Source organism: Pan troglodytes, chromosome 7 (genome assembly GCF_028858775.2).
Source record: "Pan troglodytes isolate AG18354 chromosome 7, NHGRI_mPanTro3-v2.0_pri, whole genome shotgun sequence".
In the NCBI taxonomy this organism is placed as follows: domain Eukaryota; kingdom Metazoa; phylum Chordata; class Mammalia; order Primates; family Hominidae; genus Pan; species Pan troglodytes.
Genome location: NC_072405.2, coordinates 16,500,562 through 16,528,559, shown reverse-complemented (window position 1 = coordinate 16,528,559; position 27,998 = coordinate 16,500,562). Strand labels below are relative to the sequence as shown.

The 27,998-nt window shown below is 47.6% G+C and overlaps 2 protein-coding genes across 4 annotated transcripts in view; one reads left to right on the top strand and one right to left on the bottom strand.

Moving 5' to 3' along the window:
* Nucleotides 1-257: 257 nt before the first annotated feature.
* PRSS55 (serine protease 55) lies at nt 258-27,992 on the bottom strand. Of its 3 annotated transcripts, XM_063816127.1 has the most exons (7): nt 20,277-27,992; nt 16,308-16,500; nt 14,457-14,707; nt 12,954-13,096; nt 4,801-4,878; nt 4,427-4,670; nt 258-1,067 (listed from the first exon to the last, which is right to left on the bottom strand). In XM_063816127.1, exons 1-6 carry the CDS (start codon nt 20,428-20,430, stop codon nt 4,449-4,451), a joined length of 1,041 nt encoding a protein of 346 aa, XP_063672197.1. In that variant the 5' UTR covers nt 20,431-27,992; the 3' UTR covers nt 258-1,067; nt 4,427-4,448. The 3 variants fall into 3 exon arrangements, with proteins under 3 accessions (XP_063672197.1, XP_016814568.1, XP_528278.1); XM_016959079.4 differs by lacking the exon at nt 4,801-4,878; XM_528278.8 differs by lacking the exons at nt 258-1,067; nt 4,427-4,670; nt 4,801-4,878 and adding an exon at nt 7,170-7,517.
* The window catches only part of PRSS51 (serine protease 51), a 34,291-nt gene continuing 20,296 nt past the window's right edge, over nt 14,004-27,998 (top strand). Inside the window, exon 1 of the mRNA XM_063816131.1 lies at nt 14,004-14,124. Within this exon, the coding sequence (XP_063672201.1) occupies nt 14,064-14,124 (61 nt within the window). The 5' untranslated portion in view covers nt 14,004-14,063. The remainder of the gene's footprint in view (nt 14,125-27,998) is intronic.

Below are 27,998 nucleotides of genomic sequence, written 5' to 3'. Positions count from 1 at the left end.
TCCCCATCTGTGTCCAGCAGCTGCTCACGCAGCATCTGAGCCTCAGGGTAATCTGGGGACAGCGCTCTGGCAAGAAGCTCTGCAGGGAGGGGCCCAGCATTCACACACGCAAGCAAAGAGCAATAAGCCAGGACTAAAGATAGAAGATGCCTCTTACTGGGCCGGTTCTGATGTAAATAATGCAGAACTCAGAATTAAACAGGCACTTTGCATTGCAGAGCAACAGTGCCCAATTAAGCTATTCTGGGCTAGGACACTGAGAAGCTTTGTGAGTTTTTACTGCTCAAGACAATGAATAACACATGTCTCTACAGTCTCAATTCAAACGATGATTCACGAGCCACACCGAAAGCTTCATTCCAATCCAATCCATATTCTAATGTGATCCTCTTATACCTTAGAAAGGCTGGGCTTGGTAGCCAGGTGGCCTCTATTTCTTGGTGATTAAAGTCTGGGTCTTGTAGGGAAATGCTTCTGAAGTGTGGAACAGGGACTACTGCTGGTCTGAAAACTGCTTGTTACTGGCCCACGAAGAGATAAGCATAGAAATGGAGAGTAAATGCTTAGAAACCTTTACAGCAACTTTAAGTTAAGTGGATTATGTGGTTGACTGTAATAATAAACTTTGCAGCCTGGGCAACATGGTGAGACCCCATCTCTCCATAAAATAAAATTAGCCAGGCATGATGGTGCACACCTGTGGTCCCAGATACTTAGACGGCTGAGACAGTAGGATCACTTGAGCCTGGGAGGTTGAGGCTGCAGTGAGTCCTGATTGCACTGCTCCCCTCCAGCCTGGGTGATAGAGTGAGACACTCTCGGAAAAAAAAAAAAAAATAGTGTGGGCTTGCATTTTATTTGTTCATTTTCGATTTCATTTTTCGAGTAGTTCAATTTTATGTTTTATGGAAGTATTGGTTTGAAATAAGTTGGAAATTTGAAAGCAAAACCAAAAACCAAACGCCCTGGTCTTTTTCCTCACAGATGGTCTGAGAAGCACAGGTCCAGGCCACCATGTCCTGTTTGTTGAGGCTGGGTCAACAGAGCACACAGTCAGTTTTCTGTCCCTGTTAAGGTTAATATAAAAATTCTATAAATACATACTTTATCTCCTTTCTTCTCTTAAAATCTATGAGACATAAAGTTAAATAATGTAACAATTATAGTGAGGTATTTTTGGATTTATAACATATGTAGATGTAAATATACGAAAATAATAGCAAAAAAAGAGGAGGAGGAAATAGGACTACGTAGGAAGAAAGTTTTGATCTCTTACTAGAAATAAGTTAGTCTAAACCAGAAGTTAATTCTAATAAGTTGAGATGTGTATTATAAGTTCTAGTGCAACTACTAAGAAAACAACTCAAAAATATAATTAGCATCATTAAAACATTTAAATGCTACACCAGAAAATATTGACTTGACACAAAAGGCTATAAAGGAAGGTCAGAGGGACAAAAAGGAAAAGCATCATACAGGAAAACCAACCAAAATGGCATATGTAAATCAAACTATATCAGTGATCACATTAAATGTGAGTGGACTAAAAATGCAATTAAAAGACAGAGATTGTCAGACTGGATAAACAAGTTCTATGTGTTGTCTACAGGAAACACATTTAAATTCACATATATAAGTAGGTTAAAAATAAAAAGAAACAGATAAACTATGCAAATGATAATGATGAAAGAGCTGATATGGTGCCAATAATATCAACAAAATAGACTGTAAAACAAAAAATTCATTAGAGATAAAGAGGGACATTTTATAATGACTAAACGGTCAATGATTCAGAAAGCTATAACAACTGTAAACATACGTGCATCTAACAATAGAACATACAAATATTGGAAGCAAAAAATGACAATTGAAGGAAGAAAGAGACAATTTAATAACAGAAGTTGGAGACTTAAATCTCATGTTAAATAATGGATAGAACAACTATACAGAAGATTAACAAGGATTTAGAGGATTTTGGCAATGCTATAAACCAGCTAGACCTAACAAACATCTGTAGAACATGCTACCCAATAATAGCAGAATATACTTTTTAAAATAGAGTACATAAAATATTCTTTAGGATAGACCATATTCTAAGCCATAAAGCAATTCTCAAATTTTTAAAAGGATTGAAATAATACAAAGTATGTTCTCCAACCTCAGTGGAATTAAATTAGAAATAAATAACAGAAGAATAATTGCAAATATATGAAAATTAAACAGCACACTCTTAAATAATCAGTGAGTAAAAAGAGCTTACATGAGAAATTAGAAAATACTTTAAGGTCAATGAGAGTGAAAACAACACACAAAAACATATGTGATGCACTAAAGCAGCACTGAGATGGAAATGTACAGCTGTAAATGTTTATATGATGTGGAAACTAAAAGATGTTCATCTCATAAAAGTAAAAATTAGAACAGAGAATACTAGAAACCAGGAAGGATAAGGGAAAGGGTAAGATAGGGACAGATTTGTTAAAGGAAACAAAATTGTGCCGCTGCACTCAGCCTGGGTGACAGAGTGAAGACCTTGATAAAAAAAAAAGAGAGAAAAAAGAAAGAAAGAAAGAAATCTGTTGTTCAGGCATGCCTGGCTCTAGGGGCTATAAAAATGTCACCAGGATGTGATGTCTTCATGCTTTGACTTCACTCTCAGGGCAGTCACCTCCACATGGGGCCCCCAGAAGCTCCGGGCTTACATTCTCCAAGGGTCAGTCCTAGCAGACAGAGAGCTGCTAATCTCAAAGAGCCTGTGCATGTCCCAGGTGAAGTTCTGGAACTTGCCAAGATTGCCAAGCTTGGTTCTTAGGGCCATCCTGAAAGACATCCTGAGGCTCTGGGTTGAGGGCCTCTCATTGGCCAGGCCTGGTCCCATGCAACCTCTGGAGTCAGAGGTAGGGTCTACCTGTCCATAAGAAATGGATCTTGAGAAACGTGAGATCAGAAACTGGCAATAAGGAAGAGGGTTCCCCCAAATAAACTGGAGCCACTGGGTGCAGAGCAGACAAAACAGCCACAGACACCTGAGCCTTGATTCTTGATTTCATATCCCTGCAAGAGGTTGTCTTTTTTTTTTTTTTTTTTTTTTGAGACAAAGTTTTGCTCTTGTCACCTAGGCTGGAGTGCAATGGCATGATCTCGACTCACTGCAACCTCCGCCTCCCGGGTTCAAGCGATTCTCCTGCCTTAGCCTCTCAAGTAGCTGGGATTACAGGCACCCGCCACCACACCCAGCTAATTTTTTTTTGTATTTTTAGTTGAGATGGGGTTTCACCATGTTGGCCAGGCTGGTCTTGAACTCCTGAACTCAGGTGATCCACCTGCCTCAGCCTCCCAAAGTGCTGGGATTAGACATGAGCCACCATGCCTGTCCAGGTCATCTTTAAGGAGACGTTTGGGCTACTCTCAAATTACCCACCACAAAACTATTGTAAAAACTCACGCTTTATTCTTAAATACAAAACATTAACATCAGCAATTATCCTTTAGGCCAGAGGTTTTCAAACTTTCCCTTATTGTCTTAGCTTTTTTTTTTTTTTTTTTTTTCCCCGCATGGTGCTTCTAGGCCAAATGAAATACCTAACAATTGCATTTATTACATTGTAAAGTTTAAACACCTTAGCAGCAGTGGTCAACTCCAAGTCCAACAGACATTGTTGTTTCCCTTGATGTCCAACAGATGTCTCTGTGTGTCTGTTTTGTCCCCACACATCCTCACTGGGGCACCACAGTGCAGTTTAGACACTACACTGTGTGACTCTAGGTATGAAAACTCTCTTGGGACACACATGATAATCCTGTAGCCTAACTAATCACAATTGACTGGATAATGTTTAAACTGACAATTTCCATATCATGACAAAACGTTGCTTTCACGGGTGAAACAGGGCCAGGGGTGGTGACTTAATGCCTGTAATCACAGCACTTTGGGAGGCCATGGCAGGAGGATTGCTTGAGCCCAGGAGTTTGAGACCAGCCTGGGCAACATAGTGAAACTCCCATCTCTACAAAAAATTTTAAAAAATGAGCCAGGTGTAGTGATGTGCGCCTGTAGTCCCAGCTATTAGAGAGGCTGGGACTCAGCTATTAGAGAGGGTGAGTTGGGAGGATTGCCTGAGATGTAGGTGGCAGTGAGCTGTGATCATGCCACTGCACTCCAGCCTGGGCGACAGAGTGAGGCCATGTCTCAAAAAAAGAAAAGTGAAACAGCAACATTGCTTCCACCTCATTATCTAAGAAGCCCCTTCACAGTACAGAAGCTCTTCCCCCATATTAGTCAGGTTCTCCAGAAAAAAACAGAATAGGAGAGATAGATTAGATAGACAGATAGATAGATAGAGCTGATATAGAGATGAGATATAGATGATATAAATATAGATATAGGTACAGATATGAAGCTGTTTATTATAAGGAATTGGCTCACCTGATTACAGAGACTGGCAAGCTCAAACCTGGGGTGTGGACTGGCAGGCTCGAGTTGCAGGAGAGTCGGTGGTGCTGCTCTGGTTTAGAGACCGGCAGGCAGAGCCCCAGAAGAGCTGACAATGCAGATGAAGTCTGAAGGTGGGCGGCTGAGGAATTCCCTCTTGTGTGGGGAGGCCAATCATTTTTGTCCTACTGAGGCCTTCAGCGGATTGGATGAGGCTCACCCCATTATGGAGGGCAATCTGCTTCGTCAAAGTTTACCAATTTAAACATTGATCTCATCCAAAGATCCCCTCCAAGTTGACAGACAAAAGGAACCACCACACTCCCCAGCAGCCTTCACATGAGCAGTACCTTCAACATGCACCCTACCATGTTGGGAGTCCCAGGAGAGAGAGTCAGTCTTGTTCCTGATAACTCCAGGAGAAGTCTTGGTCTTGCTCTTGTGACCTATAAAGCCCACAGCCCATTGCTGCTCCCATCCCTGGGGCCAAAATCAATGTCCTTCTAGGCCAGGCTCGAGTTCTATGCCCACCCCAGCCCCCAGCAAAGGGCCAGCCATCCAGAACTATGCAAATTGGAGAGTGGGTGAAAAGGGAGGGCCCCCACACAGAAGTCAGAGGGTGGTGAGCAGGAAAGTGGAGTGGACAGTGGTGATGTCCTGAGATGGTGAACACTCCGGCTGGCCACCCTCCACTGGGCCTGCCTGAGTCCCAGGTTCTTAGGAGCTTCTGAAAAAATGGCTTCTAGACATTGTAGCTGTAGGACCTCCGGAGGAGTAGGGTTAGAGTGGGAAAAAGGAGAACTAGGAAGCTTTTTTTCTTTTTTCTTTTTTTTGGAGATGGAGTTCACTCTTGTTGCCCAGGCCGGAGTGCAATGGCGTGATCTCAGCTCATTGCAACCTCCACCTCCTGGGTTCAAGCCGTTATCCTGCCTCAGGATCCTGATTGGCTGGGATTACAGGTGCCCGCCACCACACCCGGCTAACTTTTGTATTTTTTAAAGTAGAGACGGGGTTTCACCGGGTGGCCAGACTGGTCTTGAACTCCTGGCCTTAGGTGATCCACCCACCTCAGCCTCCCAAAGTGCTGGGATTACAGGCATGAGCCACCTCGCCCAGCCAGGAAGCTTTTCTTCAGTCTCTTTCCGGAGAACACTCAGCCAGGCTGTAGGTCCCCAGGAAAAGCCCAAGCTTCCATTTAAGGATTTGCATTTCCTAAATTTGCCTTTGCATCTTTGGTGGTGGCCCAGGAAATTCGAATCCAGGGGAAGGAAGCACGCGGCAGCACTGGGTCTACATGACGGGAAGACAGGAACACGTTCTCAAGGGGCTTCTTGTGAATGGTGGTCCGCCCCACACCAGCCAGTGCAGTTGCATGCTGCAGGGTGGGGGAGTCCTGCCTGGTGCGGGTGGCGGGGGCATTCCACACGCTGGTGGAACACAGCAAGCAACTCGGAGGGGCTGAGCCATGGAGGGAGGTCAGCTGAAAGCAGAGGCGAGAGCCTCTGAACATGAAGGAGAGAGCAAGAGGGGAGCGCCATCAGCTTGGCTCCAGGATGAGCCAGAAGGGAGAACTGGTGACAGCTTGAGAGGCGAGGGAAAGGGGAGCCCAGGCCTGCCTGCCCCAAAAGAGAGAAGGCCCAAGGTAGGGAACGGAAAAAAGGTGATTTTGAAAAGTGGGTGCGTTACTCCGTTTTCACACAGCTGATAAAGATGTACCTGAGACTGGGTAATTTATAAAGAAAAAGAGGTTTATGGACTCAAAGTTCCATGTAGCTGGAGAGGCCTCACAATCATGGTGGAAGGCAAAAGGCACATCTTACATGGCAGCAGGCAAGAGAGAACAAGGGCCAAGCAAAAAGGGAAACCACTTATAAAACCATCAGATCTCGTGAGACTTACTCACTACCATGAGAACAGTATGGTGAAACCACTGCATGACTCAATTATCTCCCACTGGGTCCCTCCCACAACACGTGGGAATTATGGGAGCTATAATTCAAGATGAGATTTGAGTGGGGACATAGCCAAACCATATCAGTGGGGTCCTCAGGAAACATTAAGGTTGCTTGATAGAAGGCTTACAGTAAGCTGTTGTCTTTAAGGTAGGGTGAGCATAAGCACATCGTTCGTTCTGATGGACAGGAGTAATGTAAAACACCATGTGAAGGCTGCCTGGGCAGTGTGGTGGTTCATCTCATATGTCAACTTGGAGGGTATCTTTGGATGAGATTGACATTTAAATTGATAACTTTTGAATCAACAGATTGCCCACCATAATGTGGGTGGGCCTTGTCCAATCCACTGAAGGCCTGCGTAGAACTAAGAGACTAACTTCCTAGAACAACAGGGAATTCTTTGTTCTCATCATGGCCACCACTGAGAAGCCCTCTCGAGGGTAATGGCTGCAGACAACAGTCGCTGCCTTCACCTTTCAGCCCCTCGACTCAGCCACGCCTGAAGTCATCATGCCAGCCCTGGATATTTGTTTGTTGGCTTTTTTTTTTTTTCCTGTTAAATGTATCCATAAATGCCTCATTTTGGCTGAATTCAGTCAGAATTAGGTGACTGTCACCTAGAATGGAAAAAGTCCTGACTAATCCACAGACCCAAAGTGCAGTCCCCAAACCAGGGCCCCAGGGTGACTCTCTGGTCCTCCTGGTCCCAGTCTCAGTTTCCATCCTTGAGCCCTGAGCTGCAGACAGAGCCTCTGCTGGAGACATATTTGCATGCACCCTCCTTTGGTTAAAGAATACCCTCTACTTTATTATCAGTACAAAATAGCTCTGAACAACACATGGGACAGGGAACAGAGCAGGGGCCAGGATCTGGGGCTGCCTGGCTCTGGGACTCCTGAGACTCGGGAGCCCGTAGGTTTCTGTTTGACAGAGGTCCTCCTTTTCTCCGCATTGAAGGGCCTGCCCTCTAGCTGGGTCACTTTCTCAATCCAGAGCTTGTAGTTCACCAACGAGGTGTATATCCCTGGGGTGTTCTTCTCTCCACAGCTCTTTCCCCAGCTGATGATGCCCACCTGGTACCACTTCTTACCAGGCTCTGGGGTGCAGACCAGAGGCCCCCCACTGTCACCCTGTGGGCAGAGAACACAGCTCAGCAGGGAGTCTGGTTCTAAGCAGCCCATCTGAGGCTGGGCACAGCTCATCCACGGAAGAGGATTCCTCAGCCTCCCCAACTCTGGCTGCCAACCCACCCCATCCCTGCTCCACGGGAGAAGCATGTGGCTGCCAGGTTGGCTCTGGAGGTTGTAGGGGTGTAGAGCGTTGGGGGTGGGGTGCTGTGGATGAGACAGGACTGAAGATGGGGGAGGAAGGGGGAGGACTTGGTAAGAAAAGACCACTCCATCTGCAGCACAGAGAGATGCAGGCCAAGGGATGAGTGGAGACTTGTTTTGAGGGTCTTATCAAATGAGAGGCTCTTATCAAATGAGAGGCTCTTATCAAATGAGAGGCTCTGGAAAGGGCAGGAAAGGGAATGGGACATGTGAAGTGTTGCAGGGCTAAGAACTGGGTCTCCTTTGTGTTCTTGCAGAAGCACACAGAGAAGGACATTCCTTTTTAATTCAGCCATGCTTTTCAGAATGTGTGACCCTTCTAGGATGGAATCACATGGTCTGTGACTCGCATAGTTATCCATTTATGTTGAGCTTCTGAACCAAGTCCCTGCCATGCCCCACGTCTACATAAATCAAACAAATGCCCCACATCCTTCCGTCCACCTTCACACAAGGCAAATGAGCCTGCAGGAGGAGAAAGGGCTTGCTGAGGGTTCTATGGTAGACTGGCTGGGATTGGAACCCAGGATTTTCTTTTTATTAATTTTAAATTAATTATTTATGGGTACATAATAGTTTTATATGTTTATGGGGTACACGTTTTGATATAGGTATACAGTGTGCAGTAATCAAATCAGGGTAATTGGGGTATCCATCCCCTCAAGCATTTATCATTTCTTTGTATTAAGAACGTTTCAATTCCACTCTTCCAGTTATTTTGAAATATACACTTGTTGTCTATAATCACTTTATTTTGCTACCAAATACCAGACTTTATTCATTCTAACTAACTGTGTTTTTGTGCTCCTTAACTGGAGTCCCCACCTGCTTTTCTCCCCAGCCTCTGGTAACCATCATTCTTTATCTCGAAGAGTTTTTTTTTAAGCTTCCATTTATAAGTGAGAATATGCATTGTCTTTCTGTACCTGGCTTATTTTACTTGATGTAATGTCCTCCAGTTCTATCCATGCTATTGTAAAGGACAGGATTTCATTTTTTATGGCTGAATAATATTCCATCGTGTATACTGCCTAATTTTCTTTATCATTTCATCCATTCGTGGAAACTTAGGTTGGTTCCATATCTTGGCTATTGTGAATAGTGCTACTCTAAAAATGCAAGTGCAGATGTCTCTTCGATATACTGATTTCCTTTCTTTTGGACGTGTACCCAGAAGTGGGGTTGCTGGATCATGTGGTAGTTCTGTTTTTAATTTTTTTAGTACCCTCCATCCTGTAACCCAAGATTTTCTTATTTTCTTTTTCAACTTTTATTTTACGTTCATAGGGTACATGAGCAGATTTGTTATGTGAGTAAATTGCATGTCACTGGGGTTTGGTGTACAAATGATTTAATCACCCAGGTAGTAAGCAGAGTATCTCATGGGTAGTAAAAAACTACCTTACCCTCTTCATACCCTCTACCTTTAGGTAGGCCCTGGTGTCTATTGTTCCCCTCTTTGTGTCCATGTGTATTCAACATTTAGTTCCAACTTATAAGTGAGAACGTGCGATATTTGGTTTTCTGTTCCTGCACTAATTCACTTAGAATAATGGCCTCTAGCTGCATCCAAGTTGCTGCAAAGGATATGATTTTGTTTTTTTTTATGGCTTCGTAGTATTCCACAGTGTACATGTATCACAGTTTCTTTATCCAGTTCACCATCGATGGACATCTACTTTGATTCCATGTCTTTGCTACTGTGAATAGTGCTGTGATGAACATATGCATGCATGTGTCTTCTTGGTAGAATAATTTACATTCCTTTGGGTCTGTACCAGTATTGAGATTGCTGGGTTTAATGGTAGTTGTGTTTTAAGTTCTCTGAGAAATCTACGAACTGCTTTTTACAGTGGCTGAACTAATAATTTACATTCCCACCAGAAGTGTAGAAGCATTCTCTTTTCTCTGCAACCTCACCAACATTTGTTATTTTCTGACTTTAATAACAGCCATTCTGACTGGTATGGGTTGATATCTCATTGTGGCTTTGATTTGCATTTCTCTAATAATTCGTGATATTGAGCATTTTTTTTTCATATGCTTGTTGGCTGCATGTATGTCTTCTTTTGAGAAGTGTCTGTTCATGTCCTCTGCCTTTTGAGACAGAGTCTCGCTCTGTCGCCCAGGCTTGAGTGCAGTGGCAGCAGTCTGGGCTCACTGCAAGCTCCGCCTCCTGGCTTCATGCCGTTCTCCTGCCTCAGCCCCCCGAGTAGCTGGGACTACAGGTGCCCACCACCACGCCCAGCTAATTTTTTGTATTTTTAGTAGAGGCAGGGTTTCACCCTGTTAGCCAGGATGGTCTTGATCTCCTGACCTCGTGATCCGCCCGTCTTGGCCTCCCACAGTGCTGGGATTATAGGCGTGAACCACCGCGCCTGGCCCCTCTGCCCATTTTTTAATGAGGTTGTTTAGTTTTTGCTTGTTGAGTTGTTTAAGTTCCTTATAAATTCCGAATATTAGATCTTTATCAGATGCAGTTTGCAAATATTTTCTCCCATTGTATAGGTTGTCTGTTTACTCTGTTAATAGTTTCTTTAGCTGTGCAGATGCTCTTCAGTTTAATTGGGCCAACGTTTTATTTTGTTGCAATTGCTTTTGGAGACTTCCTCATGAAATCTTTGCTAAGGCCTATGTCAAGAATGGTGGTTTGTGGTGTGACTTTCTTTCAGTGTTTTCACAGTTTTAGGTTTTATATTTAAGTCTTTTATCCAACTCGCGTTGATTTCAGTTGATGGTGAAAGGAAAGGGTCCAGTTTCAATCTTCTGCATATGGCTAGCCAGTTATCCCAACACCATTTATTGAATAGGAAGTTCTTTCCCCATTGCTTGTTATTGTTGACTTTGATGAAGATCAGATGGTTGTAGGTGTACAGCTTTATTTCTGGTTTCTCTAACCTATTTCATTGGTCTATGTGTCAGTTTTTGTACCAGTACCATGCTGTTTTGGTTACCATAGCCCTGTAGTATAGCTTGAAGTTGGATAGCATGATGCCTCCAGCTTTGTTCTTTTTGCTTAGGATTGCCTTGGCTACTTGGGCTCTTTTCTGGTTTCATATGAATTTTAAAATAATTTTTTTCTAATTCTGTGAATAATGTCATTGGTAGTTTGATAGGGATAGTATTGAATCTGTAAATTGCTTTGGGTAGTATGGCCATTTTAATGATATTGATTCATCCTATCCATGAGCATGGAATGTCTTTCATTTGTTTATGTTGTCTCAGATTTCTTTCAGTAATGTTTTGTAATTCTCATTGTAGAGATCTTTCACCTCCCTGATTGTCTGTATTCCTAGATATTTTATTCTTTTGGCGGATATTGTGAATGGGATTGCATTCTTGATTTGGCTCTCAGCTTGTATGTTATCTGGTGTATATAAATGGCACAAATTTTTGTACATTGATTTTGTATCCTGAAACTTTGCTGAAGTTGCTTATCAGCTCTAGGAGACTTTGGGCAGAGACTATGGGGTTTTCCAGGTATAGAACCATATCATTTGCAAAGAGGGATAGTTTGACATCTTCTCTTCCGATTTGGATGCCTTTCATTTCTTTTTCTTGCCTGATTGCTCTGGCTAAGACTTCTAGTACTATGTTGAATAGGAGTGATGAAAGAGGGCATCCTTGTCTTGTTCTGATCCTGAGAGGGAGGCTTCCAGCTTTTGCTCATTCAGTATAATGTTGGCTGTGGGTTTGTCATAGATGGCTCTTATTATTTTGAGGTATGTGTAACCTAAGATTTGCTGATGCCAAAGTCCATGCCCTCTCTACCTTTGTTATATTACTCTCTTACCAAAGGAGCTGAGCAGCTACAACCTTGCAAGCAGTCTTCAGTGGAGAGATGATGTCTCATTCCATGATCCTTGAGAGGTGACTAGAATAAATGGAGTATTATAACAAACTCTATTCAGGGAGGACAATTAATGTTTTCTGGTCATGATGTGTGTAGTGCGTTCTTGCATTGCTATAAAGAAATACCTGAGGATCTCCAGCCAGGCCACTTTCTCTTCACCTTTCAGAGCCTTTTTGTGTTTATTTTACAAGATACTATCCCGTGCTTTCAGTTGTACTTAGTGGGAGGGGCTGGGAGAATTGTGTTTACTCCGTCTTGTCTGGAACCAGAAGTCTCAATTCTGTGTGCATGTTTTTTTGTTTTTTGTTTTGGTAATATTTTAAATTGCCCAGAAAGTGAAGAAAATACAAGGTTTATGTGTCTTTTTGGTCCCCACAGTATTCACCACATGGGGGGCTCCTAAACCTAGTGCTATGCTGCCAGGGTCTACTTCTTACCTCAGAATGCCTTCTTCTTTCTCTTTTCCCTTTCTGCCTCCAACCCCTGTTCCAGTACCCACCTCTCAAGGCTCTCATAGCCTATCAGGGAAAACTGCCAATTTTCTCACATTAAACCATAACAGATAGATAAATATCTTTCTTTTCCATGGGGCAGCCTCTCCATCACTGTTCAGAATATTTATCATCTTCATTTCTGGTTTTATACCAATGACAAGGTCCACTGCCTGGGCAACGAGCAGGTCCCTAGTCTTCAGCTGGGACTAAGCAGGTTCATCAGGATGGCCACTTTTAAGATGAAGGGAGCACCTCTGAGCATTAAAGACAAATTTCATCATTCGTCCTTTGAGCCAGAGGAAATTTATGATTTTTTTTCTATTTTTCTGGCTATCAATAATTTTTTAGAAAGAACGTGTGTTCATTTTATTAAAGAGAGGCAAAGAGACCAGTCTTTGGTTCAGTAAAACCCACATGCAACACCCAATATATTATCATTGTTTGTTTATCCAGTGCCTGTCCAGGAAACTGTAGGGTCCCTTAGGTAAGGAACCATATCTTATTTATGGGTCTCTAGGGCCTCGTATGCTCAACAAAGGTTTCTAAATTAATGAACTAAAATGACTTCTTATATAGATACCAAATCCTCCTTGGATTTTTTAAAAGAATTCCCAGAAATGAGAAAAGCCTTGGCATCCTTTTTACCTAGTGTACCTGAAGAAGATCAGAAATAGTTAAGCAGGGTTGCAGCATATTGACTCCCAGGGTGCTCATTCATAGCTCCAGAGGATCTGCAATCCACATACTCATTCTCATGGCTGCAGGCCCTAATTTCCATACATTTTCCAGACTCAGAATTGTCTATTTGCAGCAGAGAGAGAATACCCTTGCACTGGCAGTTCCCAGAGGGTGAGGACGTATAAGGTGAGGGAGGGTACCCCCAGTTACCTGGCAGGCATCATAGCTCTCATTCTTGTATCCGGCACACAGCATATTTTTGGTAAGTTTTGGAAACATCTTTGAACACTCCTCCCAGTCCATGATGACCACTGGCGCTTTCATCAGATCCGTTTTCACAGAGTTTTTGTCAGCTGGCCCAGAGAGAAAGCGCATTAGAGAAGCCACTGGGCCTCATGTCCCCACGTTCGTGATGCAGCTGACTGTGCCCTCGGCCCTGTGTCCCCCAGCCCCCATCCCCTGCCTTCACAGGCTCTGCAGCCCCTCACTTCTTTCAGGTTACCCCATGCCTGCAACTTACCCACTCCCCCAACAACTCCCACAGCTACTGGAATTATTCTTCTCATTCAAAACCAAATTTCTACTCCCAAGAAGACTTCCAACTTGACCCCAGTCAGCCCCACAGACTCAGCTTCTTGGAACTGGCTACTGACTGTTTCTCAGCATAATCCTGCCTTCTCAATACATTTGCCTATTGTGACATTTTATTACATGAGGATGGCATTTCCTTCACACAGGGCCTTGGAAAGTGGGTTTGCACTCCCGGTGAAAAAACTTTAGGTCCTCAGCAAGGGCAGGTTGGCAGAGTGTTTTGAGATGGGATTAGAGGGGATTTGCAGAGGCCCTTTCTGGGCCGCCAGATGCCGGGAATTCACCTGAATTCCTCTCCATCTCATTAACTCTGACCACAAAGAGATTTCACATTTCTTCCCCTGATTGAAGATTTTTAAACTTGTGCATGCCCATGTGCCTCCTCTCCTTCTTCTACCTTTCCAGGAGTGCCTGGAGCCCAGAACTAAGGTCCCACCACTTCCCCCCCTGGTTGCTAAACTCCTGAAACACCCCCGGTTGTCCAGGCCCAGGCTCGCTGCAAATCATCCCTGTGGATCGAGAGCCTCCTTCAGGCTGACGCAATGCTTTGCTGTTCTCATCCCCTCCCCTCCCCTATCTATTTGCTTTTGGTTTTGTTGGGTTTTTTTGGGGGACAGTCCAGCGGGCCCTTCGTCATATCTTTCTGTCCCAGTAGACTTTCTTCTATTTTGGCCAAGTAACAGCATAACAACAAGTTACAACAGATTCATTTCTAAGAAGAGGCAGGCAATGCTCCAGGACCATCAGAGCCTAGCCCAGGGTGGGCATCTCCAATGCCTGGAGGAGCCAGGTAGGAAACATACCTGTGGGAATCAGGGAAGATGTTTATGAATACAGAGTAGAGGGGCCTCTGGCTAACTGCAGAGTTTAAATTCGATTAAACACACAAACCACACTGCTCTGTGCTAGCTGGATCAGACTGCACTAGGGGACTGGCTCAGACCTGGTGTCTCACCTTGGGGTTTCGGCACCCAAAAGGAGCTAAACTTCGGGTACTGTGAGACTCCACTGAGCGGGAATCTGCTCCAATGCAAGTCTTGTCCTCACTCCTTCCTTAGCTTCCTCCCCTCTCCTTCACATTGCAGTGGCTTTTTCCCCAGGGGAAGCTGAGCAGTCACATACCAGCATTGGTCTGGCCCCAACCTGCCACCCAGCATTCGCGCCATGTGGCAGGGCCGGGCTGCGTGGGGAGGCAGATGGGCACCTTCAGGTCATCGAGCTTGATGGGCGAAGCCAGCAGCAGCAAGGCAATGTCATTGTCCATGTTGGCTCTCTTAAAGTCTTTGTGAAGAATGATGCTGGCGACCTCCTTTATTTCCATGGATGAGCTAGTTAAGTCGTTGGTCCCCAGCACGACACTCAGTTCTTCCGGACTGGTGGCAGAGAACCAGAGAGGGGCAAGTGGAAGGGGAAGGGAAGTCTCAGAAGTGGCAGAATTGGCTGTGCCCAGAAACCTAAATCCCATGTAGCTCTAGGACCTTTAAACCCTACTGGGGCTGTTGATCAGAAGGTGTGAGGATTGGAAAAAGGTAGGAAAAAACAAAACAAAACAAAACAAAACAAAACAGAATAGCTGGTGAGCAGACCACAGCCAGACCACTGCACCATCAGGGGCCCCAGAGATATGAATGAGGTGCTTCTGTCTAATACAGCAAAGGCCAAGCTGGGTTTAGAGCACTCTACAGAGCCCACAAAAAGCCACTTGGCACAGATCAAACTGACCTTCAGATAGATAAGGCATTCATTATTATATCTGTTTTGTATCAACTGGTCTACCAGCACTTTAGAAACTCAGGACCAGAAGTTAGTCTAGACCTGCCACTGACCAAGCAGACAGGATCTTCAGTAATAAGCCCACATTCCGAACCCCAGAGGATATTTGATATCCCACGACAGCGGGTGCCACAAAGGTCTGTGGTTATGCCATGAAGAAACTGTCCCCGGGTTTTTGATTAACCTTCTAAAATCAGTCTGTGTGTCTTCAAACTTCCTTGAGCTGGTGTGGCAGAAAGCACAAGTGCTAGAGCCAGAATTTGAATTCTGTCTCTATATACTAGATGGGTACTGTGGGTGAGCAGCCTCAATGTATTGGACCTCAGTTTCCTTATCTATAAACGAGGGCTATTCATTCTACCTGCTCCAGGGTTCACTGTGTGATTAAATGAGTTAATAGAGGAAAGTTTCTTTTTCTTTTTTTGAGACGGAGTTTCGCTCTGTCGCCCAGGCAGGAGTGCCAGTGGTGCGATCTTGGCTCACTGCAACATCTGCCTCCTGGGTTCAAGCAACTCTCCTGTCTCAGCCTCCTGAACAGCTGGGACTACAGGCGCACACCACCACGCCCAGCTAATTTTTGTATTTTTAGTATAGATGGCGTTTCACCATATTGGCCAGGCCAGTCTCGAACTCCTGACCACCGAACTCCTGATCCACCTGCCTCAGCCTCCCGAAGTGCTGGGATTACAGGCGTGAGCCACCGCGCCCGGCCAATAGGGGAAAGTTTCTTAGCAGGGTCCCCAGCACATAGTTAGTCCTTGGTAATGCCAGGCATCCATCCACATGCTGTCACACAGAGAACGCTCTACAAGGAGCAGGAGAGTAGGGGGTCAGGTGGCCCAGGAAGTCAGGCTTCCAGAATTACAAGGATTTCCCCCTAGATGGACTTGAATGCCCTAGGAGAGGCATTTGGACCAAGCCGCTTGGCTCCATCAAGCCACAGGTGTTCCGGGAGAGGGTAGGTGTGACCTCAGGGAGGTCGTAGTCACTGGCTCTGATGATGTGAGGAGGACACAGCCTCAGGCTGGCTACCTCCACATCCCCACAGGCTGGGGGCTGGGTGGATGGGTGGGAGCCATTCATGCCGACTGGATACCGAGCAGTCGCAGGTTCCTCTCAGCCACCAGGTGTGGGTGAGGGGGAGGGTGCCCCAGGGGTGGGCGCCCTGAGAGGTGGCAGTGGGAGGCCCATGGTACTTACAACAGCTCCTCGGAATATAAGCAGTGAGCCGCAGTGAGAATCCACCACTTGTTGAGGATGGAGCCGCCACAGAAAGGTTCACTTCTTGCCTGAATACTCACCTGCCACGGAAACTCACCCACCTCCGCCTCCATCCCCCCTGTGATTCTGGAATACCGAGTTCTTCCCTCGAAAATGGATCTGTCACCACATTCTGGTGGGAAAGAAAGAGAGTGGAAAGGAAAAGGGGAAACATTTAGTCAGCATCCAGTGTGAGCTGGGGACCGGGCTGGGAGGAGGTGGCTTCCAAGTGGATATCCCTATCCCCATTCTAGAGAGGAGCTCACTGAGGCTGGCGAGCGGGGCAGCCCTTGTGACATCAGCCGGCAGATGGTTTGTCTACACAGAGCTCAGCAGCAGATAGAGTCAGAAGCATTGGCTCTGACTCTATCCAGCATTCGTGACCTCAGGAGAGTCACTTCACTGAGCTTGTTTCTGCTCTCGTCCAGGAGAAATCGGAAGAAAACAGTGTCCAAGGCTAACCCCCCGTGGTGGGCAGGACAATAGCCCCCAAAGAGGTCCAAGTTCCAATGGGCCATGTCCCCAGAACCTGCGAATATTTTAGCTTGCAAGGAAAGGGGGGCTTTGGAGATGGAATTTGGGTTGCTAAGCACTGCCCTCAGAGTGGGAACGTGATGCTGGCTTTTCTGAGGGGCCAGTGGAATCACTGAGGTCCTTGAGAGGGGTGGAGGGAAGCAGGAAGTCAGGCAGAGGGAGAAGTGACTGCAGAGGAAAGGCAGAGAGATGCAACATAGCTGGCTTTGAAGATGAAGGCAGGGGCCCAGAGAAGCTTCTAGAAGCTGGAAGTGGAAAGGCAAATAATTTTCCCCTAGAGTGTCCAGTAGGAACGCAGACCTGCTACACCATGAATTCATCCCCAGAAGGCCTGTGCTGGAGCTCTGTCCCACAGTACTGTAGGATAAGACATTTGTGTTGTTTAAGCCGCCAGGTGTGTGGTCATTCATTTCAGCAGCCCTAAGAAACCACAAGGGGTGGGGCATAGAAAGTGCCAGAATCTACTGGAAAGCCCTGGCTGTTGTAGGCTAGTCAAGGCTGAGCAGCTCCTTTACTTGGGGGACTGAGAGCAAAGCTGTAGCGCCTGTGCTGAGGCAGGAAATGCCCCTTCCGGACAGAGGCCGGGTCCAGCTCCTCGCCCCAGGAAGAGGAGATGCTCCGTGAATATTTGCTGACTTGACTGTCTGCCTTGTGTTCTGGGACAAGGCATGAGTTTGACTCTAAAAAGCCCAAGACCCTAATCTTGTCTCTTTCTTGCTGCTTATTTTCCAACCATCAGCTCAACAGAAGCTGTGAGTGTTTTGTTGTTTGGGTGACCCTGTGGTGGTCATTTTTGGTTTAAAAAATACGGGAGTGAGAACTTAGCAATGTGCATCCAGAGCCTTCTGCTCTCAGCAATGCATAAAGGCTCTCTTCGGGACTTTTTTTTTTTTTTTTTTTTTTTTTTGAGAGACGAAGTCTTGCTCTATCGCCCAGGCTGGAGTGCAGTGGCACCATCTCGGCTCACTGCAACCTCTGCCTCCCAGGTTCAAGCAATCCTCCTGCCTCCTGCCTCCTGCCTCAGCTTCCCAAGTAGCTGGGACTACAGTTTTCGTATTTTTTAGTAGAGACAGGGTTTCACTGTATGTTGGTCAGGCTGGTCTAGAGTTCCTGACCTCAGATGATCTGCCCGCCTCGGCCTCCCAAAGTGCTGGGATTACAGGCGTGAGCCACCATGCCCGGCCTATTCGGTACTTGTGGATCCACACTTCCTCTCTGATTTTATTTACATATGATGCTTACTGTGCGTCAGGCACTGTTGCAAGCACTTTGCAAGCACCGATTCACTTGGTTATCATAACTGCCCTATTGAGGTAGGCCCTCTTATTTTCATCCTCACTTTGTAATTGAGACAACTGACGTACAGAGAGGTTAAGTAGTTTGCCCAGCGTCACACAACTAGTCAGTGACTGAACTATGATATGAGCCCCGGGCCGGCTGGCAACAGAGCTGGTGCTCTCACCACTGCGCCATGTGGCTCTCTGCCTGAAATATTCTTCCCCAGGCAGCTACCTGGCTCACTTCCTCCCTACGCCCAAGAATCCCTTCTTCAGAGTGGCCTTCCCTGACCTGTGTCTATAACAGCCCCTCCCATCCTGGTGACTCCTTATTTCCTGCCCTGCTTTATATTTCTTCATTGCATCCTCGTTACATCAACTCCTACATTATCAGTCCCTTTTGCCTGACCCTGGTACCAGAATGTAAGCTCCAGATGGAGAGGGCAACATGCTTGTGGGCTGATTCCCTGATTGAATGACTCCACTCCGGGTGTCTGGAAGGCAGCACATGTGTGCATCTGATGATGTTCACTGCAGCGATCTCTATCATCATGACAAATTGAAAACAAGCTAAACGCTAGGGGTGAATAAAGTACGCCACATCCATATCATCAACTACTTCTCAGCCACAAAATTAGGCTCATGGGGGATTTTTAACGACACAGGAAAATGTTTGTGACATAAAATTGAGTGAAAAAGTCAGGATGAAAATCATATTTAAAACTTGTGATTTTATTACGTTAAGAATGTGGGTTTATAAGTATGGAAGGAAGTACATGAACATGCCGAGTGTGTATGAGCTGGGTTGGATGGTGGGCAGCTATGATGGGCGCCCTCTGTCTCTCTGTCTGAGATGCAAAACATGGCACGTGCTCAGGGTAGGCTCTGGGTCAGACAGCCCAAGCTTGAATCCAGGCTCTGTTGCTTATTCACGAAACGACTTAGGGAAAGCTACTTATCTTTGGGTACCCACCCCCCTTTCTTCATTCCTAAAATAAGCATAAGATAATGCCAACTTTATAAGACTGATGTGTGGATGAAATGAGAGGATGGATGTTGAAGTGACCAACAAGTGCTTGGACCAAAGTCAACACTCCAGAATGAACTGGCAGAAGTTCTCATATCCATTTTGCATCAATGGGATCCATCCCCCACATTCTTGGTCCTGAGATCAACCCACAACATCTGTATGGATTTGTGTGGACTTTCAGGTTCATTCCAGAGCTGAGAGCCTGGAAGCAGTGATGGAAGCAGAAATGGCTGCTTCTGAGTGATCTGAGCGACCATGCATTAGAGGAGCATGTTGTGCTGATGCTCTCCCCTCATGCCTCCCACCCCTTGTTCACACACAGTGCGGTGGACCCTAGGCTGGACTGCAGGCGGCCAGGTGAACCTGCTGTGTTCTGGGTAACAGGCGGTGTGCACAGGGCAGGCAGCCTGGCGCTGCGGTCACCCAGTGCAGGCCAGGCAGACAGCTCTATCATTTCCCCCTGCGGCAACTTTGGGCAAATCCTCTTCCTCAGGCTTTGAGTTCCTCATCCACACATTGTCTGAGAGCAGATGCCCCACCGTGGTGGTGTGGGCGTTAAACATGGGGAAATGCTCGACCCCTAGCAGTTGCTAGGTACCCCAGCATCCCTGAAGTCTTGACCACCCCCTTGGAGAAGAAGTGAGCCATCAGGGAGCTCTGCGGGGCCGGGCACAAGGACAGAAGCACCCTTGAATTTCGCCTGCCTGAGCTAGGCATCCCTGGGTGTCTGTGGCTCCTGGAAGCCTGGTGCTGATGGGAGCCACAGAGGCCCAGGGTAGTGGTCCCCCTCCAAGTGGGAGGACTCAGTCTCAGCTAGTTCTAGGCAAGAGCTTCAGGGCAGCCTACTATTCCTTTGAGGATAAAGTGTCAGGTTTCAAAACCAAAACTCAGGGTTAGACAGGTCAAACACTGGGCCAGGGGAGAGAGGAGAAAAAGGACAAGTGGTTTGGAGAAGGGGTATGTGGGGACCCCTGGAGCTCTGGCCTTGTGCTCTGCGATCCACCCTCCTGGCAGCCAGTCAGCTGGACCATGAGCCCCCATCCATGCCCCTTCTGCCCCTGTACTCACCACTGACTGGGCTGGGGGGATGAGGGGGCTGAGGGCGGTGGGCTCCCCTAGCCCTGCCTAGGATAGCCACTCCAGCCTCTGGGAGAGGAGTCCGTGGACCGAGCTGAGTTCCTGTGACCAGGGACAGGAGCAGCAACACTGAGAACAGGAGCATGGCCCTGGGCTGTGCTGTGGGCCCGGGGGGTGACAGAGGCCAGGGCTGAGGGAGTGAGGCTGAGAGCCTCCAGCTCAGATCCAGAGCCCCCAAGTGATGTCACAATGGGCTGTGGAGCCAAGAACTCAGACTGTAGCCACGAAGCCTTCTTTTCTGGCTGCTTTATTTCCGGGACAGCTGCACAGAGGCACCTCATCTCAGAGCCTTTCTTATCCCAGGTTCCCTTCTCTCTGACCTGGGCACCACCCAGCTTCCTGAGTGTATTAGTCCATTTTCATGTTGCTGATAAAGCCATACCTGAGACTGGGTAATTTATAAAGAAAAAGAGGTTTAATGGACTCACAGTTCCAGGTGGCTGGGGAGGCCTCACAATCATGGTGGAGGGCAAAAGGCATGTCTTCCATGTCAGCAGATAAGAGAGAATGAGAGCCATGTGAAATGGGAAGCCCCTTATAAAACCATCAGATCTTGTGAGACTGATTCACTACCAAGAGAGCAGTATGCGGGAAACTGCCCCCATAATTCAAGCATCTCCTACCGGCTCCTTCCCACAACGCGTGGGAATTATGGGAGCTACAATTCAAGATGAGATTAGGGTGGGGACACAACCAAACCAAATCATTGAGCCCTTGGTGGGCCCAATGATGCTTTCAGCCATTGCCACCCCCAAACATTTTTTGAGGCTCAGTTCAGGCCACAGCTTCTCTGTGAATGTGGGAGTAAGATATGGGGGAAGGGCTTCCAGCCTGGACCCTCGGGAATGGGGTGGGGCCCGGGGACGCCTGGAGGCCTGTGCCAGCACCAGCACCCTGTGGGGTACAGCTGCCCGCTTAGTTCTCTGCCCAGGACTCTGACCCAGGGCCTCAGGTGTGGCTGCACAGGTCAGGTTGAGAGGTTCTGGCTTCCCCTCATGCCCAGCATGGCGGGTCCCAATCCCCCTCCTACCACCTTCTAGATGGATCCCATGTGGCCCCAAGTCTCCTGATGGGCCCCTGTGCATTCAAGATGAAATGACCAGCCTCGGATGGAGGTTGCTGATGTGTGCCCTCCCTGGATGTCAGTGACTCAGTCATGGGCTTTGGACCTTGTGTATTTTTAAAACTTCCACACCCCTTAGCGCGCTGACCCAAGTGGACTTACCCAAGCAGCCTGGGCACTGCCTTCCTGGCCACAGGCTGAGCCTCGTGGTTGGAAGTGACTTATGGGCTCAATCGCCAAAGTGCCCACGTGTCTACCTGCCCAGTCTTACCTCCTCGGTTTTCTCATCTGCAGCAGAGAAACACGATGCTCACTGGCGTGCAGGTTACTGTGAGGCTTAAAGTGAGATCACATGACTGTCGAGGTGGCCTCTCATGGGTGTAGCTCGAGCTACTGCCCAGGGAGGAGATTCCAGGACTTCTCTGCTCTTTCTCCCAAGGCAGCTCCCTGGCGAAGGTTGCTCCTCACTGCTCAGGCATCCCCTCCGAGGCTGAGCCACAGCCTGTTGAGTGGCCCTGGGTGGTGCCCTTCCCACCTGCTCTAAACCATGCCTCACCCGTCTTTTCAACAGGGGATGCCTGGCCCTGATGGAGGCCAGGACTTCCTGACTGGCATGTGGGACAGGAGCCCACAGCACACCCAGGCACCTGGCCCTGGTCTCACCACTTAGTCTCACTCCTTGGCCCTCAGGGTGGCTAATAGGGAGCTCCCTGGCTTTCCTCTTCCCCTCCTTTGGGCTCAGGTCCCCACTGGACCTGCTACTCATGCATCTGCTATATGCCAGTGCTTTCTCCTTCGCTCAGTTTCTATTGGTTCTGGGGGTAGGGTGTGGAGGGGAGGAGGAGTCTGGGCTCCAGGTCTGATGAGGGAATGGAAGATGACAGCTAATCTCACAGATGGAGAGACAAGGGGCACGGGCATATCCACTGCAAACTGCTGCTCATTTTCAATAGAAGTATCTGAACAAAATCATCCGTCACCTCCAGAAAGATTGATTTCCTGCTGAAGACCACCCTGTAGAGTCTACGTCCCTCCCAAGAACATGACTTAGGTCTATTCTTGTGAAATACTCATTCACTGTCCAGCATTGCTTTGCAAATCTTCACAGCGATGCTGGGTTGCACCATGTCCCATCTTCTGGATGGAGACATCCCAGCCTCACATGCTGAGCTCTGCACAACTCCAGAGAGCGCCATCCCCCATAGACTACAATGGGAAAGTCTCTCCCTTGGACTGGGCAAACTAGGGGGTCCAGGGTGAGGAGAGCAATGCCAGTGCTCTAGAAGGAATTTGATGAAATTCAAAGAGGAAAGGAGGCACATGATGATATAGGTCGGATATGGGTGGTGTGGGGACTGTTGCCTGGCTGATGCCTGAGAGGCCCCTGGATGGCATTGCCTTGGGGACTTTACCAAAGTCTTGGCCAGTGGTTCTCTGACTGTCTTAGACTGTTTGTGTTGCTATGACAGAATACCACAGATTGGGTAATTGTTTTTTTTTTTTTTTCTTTGAGATGGAGTCTCACTCTGTCACTCAGGCTGGAGTGCAGTGGTATGATCCTGGCTTACTGCTACCTCCACCTCCCGATTCAAGCGATTCTCGTGCCTCAGCCTCCTGAGTACCTGGGATTATAGGTGCACACCACCATGCCCGGTTAATTTTTGTATTTTTAGTAGAGACAGGGTTTCATCATGTTGGCCAGGCTGGTCCTGAATTCCTGACCTCAGGTGATCTGTCCTCCTTGACCTCCCAAAGTGCTGGAATTACAGGCGTGAGCCACCACTCCTGGCCAGATTGGGTAATTTATAAAGAATGCAAATTTATTCTTTCACAGTTCTGGAGGCTAGGAAGTCCAAGATCAAGGTGCCAGCAGGTTTGGTCTCTGGTTCCAAAATGGTGCCATATTTCTATGTCTTGTGGGGAAGAGGAATGTTGTGTCTTCAAGTTCTTCAGAGGAACAGAAGAGAGTGAACCCACTCCAGCAAGCCCTTTGTATAGTGGTGTTAATCTATTCATGAGGACAGAGCTTTCATCACCCAAACGCTTCCCAAAGGCCTCACCCCTCGACGCTGTTGCATTGGGGATTAAGTTTCCAATGCGTAACTTTTGGAGGAGACACATTCAAACTGTGGTCCTGACTTGGATGTGCAGCCTAGGGAGCTTGTTCAGTGCAGATAGGGTTGCCAGATTCAGCAAATAAAAATACAGGATGCCTTGTCAAATTTGAATTTGAGATAAACAAATATTTTTAGTATAAATATACTCCATACTGTTTTTAGGACATATTCATCCTAAAATAATTTGCTGTTTATTTGAAATTCAAACATAACTCATGTACTATATTTTATCTGTCAACTCTAGTACGTGTTTACAGGCTTAGTCCTTCAGATCCTGATCCAGTGGGATGGGGCGGGCCGGGGGTGGGGGAGAGGTCTGAGCATTTGTAACAGCAGAGCTTCTTCCAGATGAATCCAATGCAGATCATCTCTGGACATCTTTGAGAAGCATCAGTTAGGCTTCCTGTAGAGAGCTTTGCTGGGATCCCTGGGGTCTAACTCACACTTGGGAAATCTGGAGGTGAGAGAATGGTTCTGGGAGGGATGCTGCTGGGTAGGGACTGTCCTGAACCCACAGTTTTTCCTTGGAATCAGTGTGTGCTGCACAGAGAGAGAAATGCCTGAATTTCCCATGAGGCTTCCTGGAGGGGGCAAGGAAATCTGTTAGAAAGAGTCTGGGGTGTATCACCAGGTGCACACGGGATGACAAAGAGCAGAAAGCAGCACGGTACAGAGAGAGCCCCACCCTGGCCTGGGGACTTCAGGAGAAAGCCACCCAGCAGGGAACCATGGAAGAGCCCGTGAAGATACCACCGAAGAGCCAGTCTTCAATGTCTGCCAGGCCCAAGGAACAGTGAGCTGATGTGTGGGCTCACCTGGACCTGTGCCTTCCCCTCAACTTTCACCTGCTGGGGGCAGGTGAGCAGAGTGGGAGGTGAGAAAGGAACCTTGTTCCTAACCGGGCCCAGGTCTGGAGGAGGCTGAGCACTGAGTCAGATTCTGTGTGGAGAATGTGACAAGGGCTAGGGTATTCTAGTACATAAATCACCCTGAATTTGGACCCAGGTGACCGTAGGACTATTACCTAAGAATAATCAGAAAAGCTCCAAGTCTAAGTTTTATCTGGACAGAACATATCATGCCCTCTGAATGGCTTTTTTATTTTTTATTTTTATTTTTTTGAGACAGAATCTCGCTTTGTCCCCCTAGGCTGGAGTGCAGTGGCGTGATCTCAGCTCACTGCAACCTTCATCTCCTGGGTCCAAGCGATTCTCCTGCCTCAGCCTCCCAAGTGGCTGGCACTACAGGTGCCCACCACCATGTCTGGCTAATTTTTGTATTTTTAGTAGAGACCGGGTTTTACCATGTTGGCCAGGCTGGTCTGAAACTCTTGACCTCAGATGATCCACCCGCCTCATCCTCCCAAAATGCTGGGATTACAGGGTGTGAGCCACCATGCCCAGCCTCTGAATGGCTTTTAACAGGACCGTGGAAGACAACGAGCTGTGTTTTGATCACAAGCCACGTCGCAGTGCCCATTCCACCCCTCAGTGCCTTTGCTGCAGTGTTTTCCTTTCGGGCTGGTGGGAAAGGTCTGGCTGAAGCCTCACGATTCCTCCAAGTACAGCAGTTTGCTGAACAGCATGTGTGGAAACCTACAAAATCACACAAGCATGGGCAAGTCCCCTGGCACAGGCAGGCAGATGTCTGGAACAATGGCCACACTCTACCTCCTCCCCCTCCCCAGCTCTCATGTCGGTCTTGGCCGATGGGTCACAACTGAGCCAAAAATTGGCCTTGGAATCTCTTCCAATGTAGCAGTTTGGGCATCTGTCACCCGGTGAGCAGATGAAACCTGCAGCCATTGTTGGACTAGGACCTTACAGACATAAGGACCTCACAGGGATGAGGGATCTCCAGCAGAGATGAAGGTCAGAGGCTTTGGGAGTATGCTTCTTGTGTCCTCTCTGATATTTACACAGGCACTTGGTGTTCCTAGAAGCTGTTCTTCTATTTAGATTGCATGCATTGTTTAGGAGGTGGTCTGACTGTTGCTTTAGAGAGTGGGTTCTGGAATCAGACGTACCTTGTTTCTAATCCTGCTTCTGCCATCTCCACAAGGGGCTGTGGACAGGTTATCTAGCCTCACAGAACTTCACTTTCCTTATCACTACATGGGGGATAAGAATAGGCTGACCTCCGCAGTCACAGTGACGACAGCATAGTAAGGCGTTCATGACTAGTTTGCTGTGATGATGGCGTTGATGTTCTGCAGCCCAGGTTACAACTTTAACCACCAAGTTGGCATTTTCAGCTAGTGATAGATCACAGCGATAGACTTGGCTCAGGCACATGGGATCTCAGAGGGCATTCCCATCTAACCCTGTCTGATTCCAAGTGAGTCACTGGGGTGCCAGAGGGGCCGGGTGTTGATTGGTTCTGATGCTTTCCTGAGTGCTGATGGGTTTGCATTTCAGAACAATCCCGAGAACCAGATGAAGTCAGCCCCTGCCTCATTTCATGGAGAAGGATACAGCCAGCACCACGGGTCACTGAGCATCACACCTGGATTCCAATGCAGGTTGCCAGTCTCAGAGGCCATGCTGCTGTCACGTGTGCTTTTACACACAATCCTGTTGAATGCTCACATGATTTTCCTTAATCCTCTCAAAAAACCCACGAGGGGGAAGGAGACTCAGACTTTAAATGACTTGGTCAAGAGCATGCAACTCATCAGGGTGAAGCCAGGACCAGAACACCTCAGGGTCAACCCCTAGCTTGAGTGGGAGGCAAGGCCTTCTCTTCTCAGGGCCAGCCATGCATGCATGCATTCATTCATTCTGACTATTTATAAGTGCCTAATATGTTCCAAGCATCATTCTGAAAACTGGAGATAAGGGAGTACATATAAAGGAAAAAGCTCTCACCCTCATCCAGGTTATAGTCTAGTGAGACAGACAGAAAGTAAATACTGAAGGCATAGATGATGTCAGAGGGTGATAACTGCTAGGGGAAAAAATGAAGCAGAGAAGGGCATGGGGAGGGCAGGCTGGCAGGGGTGCGTGCTGTTTTCTGCAGGATGATCGGGCAGGTCTCACTGACAGGGCGACTGGGAAGACACCTGAAGGAAGGCGGGAGTGAGCCTTGGAGATAACTGGGGGCACTTCTGGATAACTTGTGAGCCTTGTAGATAGCTGCTGTTCCAGGCAGCAGGCACTTTATTCATTTCTTCTTTGAATGACAAGGACTGTGGTTGTAAATGAGAAGAGATGGGGAGGAGGCTGTAGGTAAGTCACTGACAGGGAGGGGATTGGGGAGCTGTTTATTTTGAAGGATTTAAGGTGGCATGACTAAAGCACCTTCAAAGGCTGATGAGAAGGATGTGGAAGAGTAGGAGAAGGGGACGATGAGGGAGGGTGCACATAACCGATGGTATCAGATCCCTGAGGCTGTGAGAGGAGCAGAGGGGAGGGATTATCTGTAATCAGAGGCACCTCTCCTTGGAGTGTTCTTGGCCCATTTTCCATTTTCCACAGCAACTCCCTCTCCTGGGTTTCCTCCAGCTCTTCCGGCAATTGCCAGCTTCCTTTTCCAGCTCTGCCTCCTCCCCGTGGATGCTGAGGGTCCTTCAGGGTCCAGCCCAGGCTCTCTGCGCTCCTCTGTGCAGATGCTCTCCCTGGGCGACCTCACCCACCCCCGGACTTCAATAGGCTGATGACTCCCCAGCTTATCCTTCCACCCTAGACTTTCAGATTGGGCTTGTGGCTGCCTGGTCATCCTGCCGAGCCCATCAACCACGGTGCCTCTCCACTCTGCCTTGTTGCCTGTGTTTCTCTCCAGGTCCACCATGTCTTTCCTACTTTAGGCCCCTGTCATGTCCCATCTGTATGACTGGAGCCACTTCCTACGTGATACTCTCTTCTAGTTTCATCCGCTCCAAAGTATTTTTTTTTTTTTTTTGACAGGATTTTGTTCTGTTGGCCAGGCTGGAGCAGTGGAGCAATGACAGCTCACTGCTGCTTCGACCTCCTGGGCTCAAGCATCCTCTTGCCTCGGCCTCCGGAGTAGCTGGAACCACACGCACGCACCACCATGCCTGGCTATTTTTTATTTTTATTTTTTTTAGTAGAGATCGGTCATCTTTTAATGCAAATGTTACCATATGACCCTCTTTAATTCTATTGTTTCCTCCCCAGCTGACCTCATGGGTAAGATCCAAATGTCTTAACAAGGCGTTTCAGGCTTTCTGTAACGTGGTTCCAGAGAACATAAAAAATCACCTAAAGACCTAGAGCTGTTTAACACCAAGGCAGACAAGGAGTAAAAGCACAGCGTCAAAGGTGGGAGGGGAGCAGGCCGACAGCCGCTCACCCAGCCTGGCCCTTCCAGGGTGCCCCATTAGCGCCTGCTGCAGAGGGGACGCGAGACAGGGAAGGACTGGACATGCGGACTCTGCTCACCCAGGCTGACCTGCATCCCCTGCCCCTCCCTGAGCCCAGGGCTCAATGTGAAGTCACTAGCCCCACTCTGCCC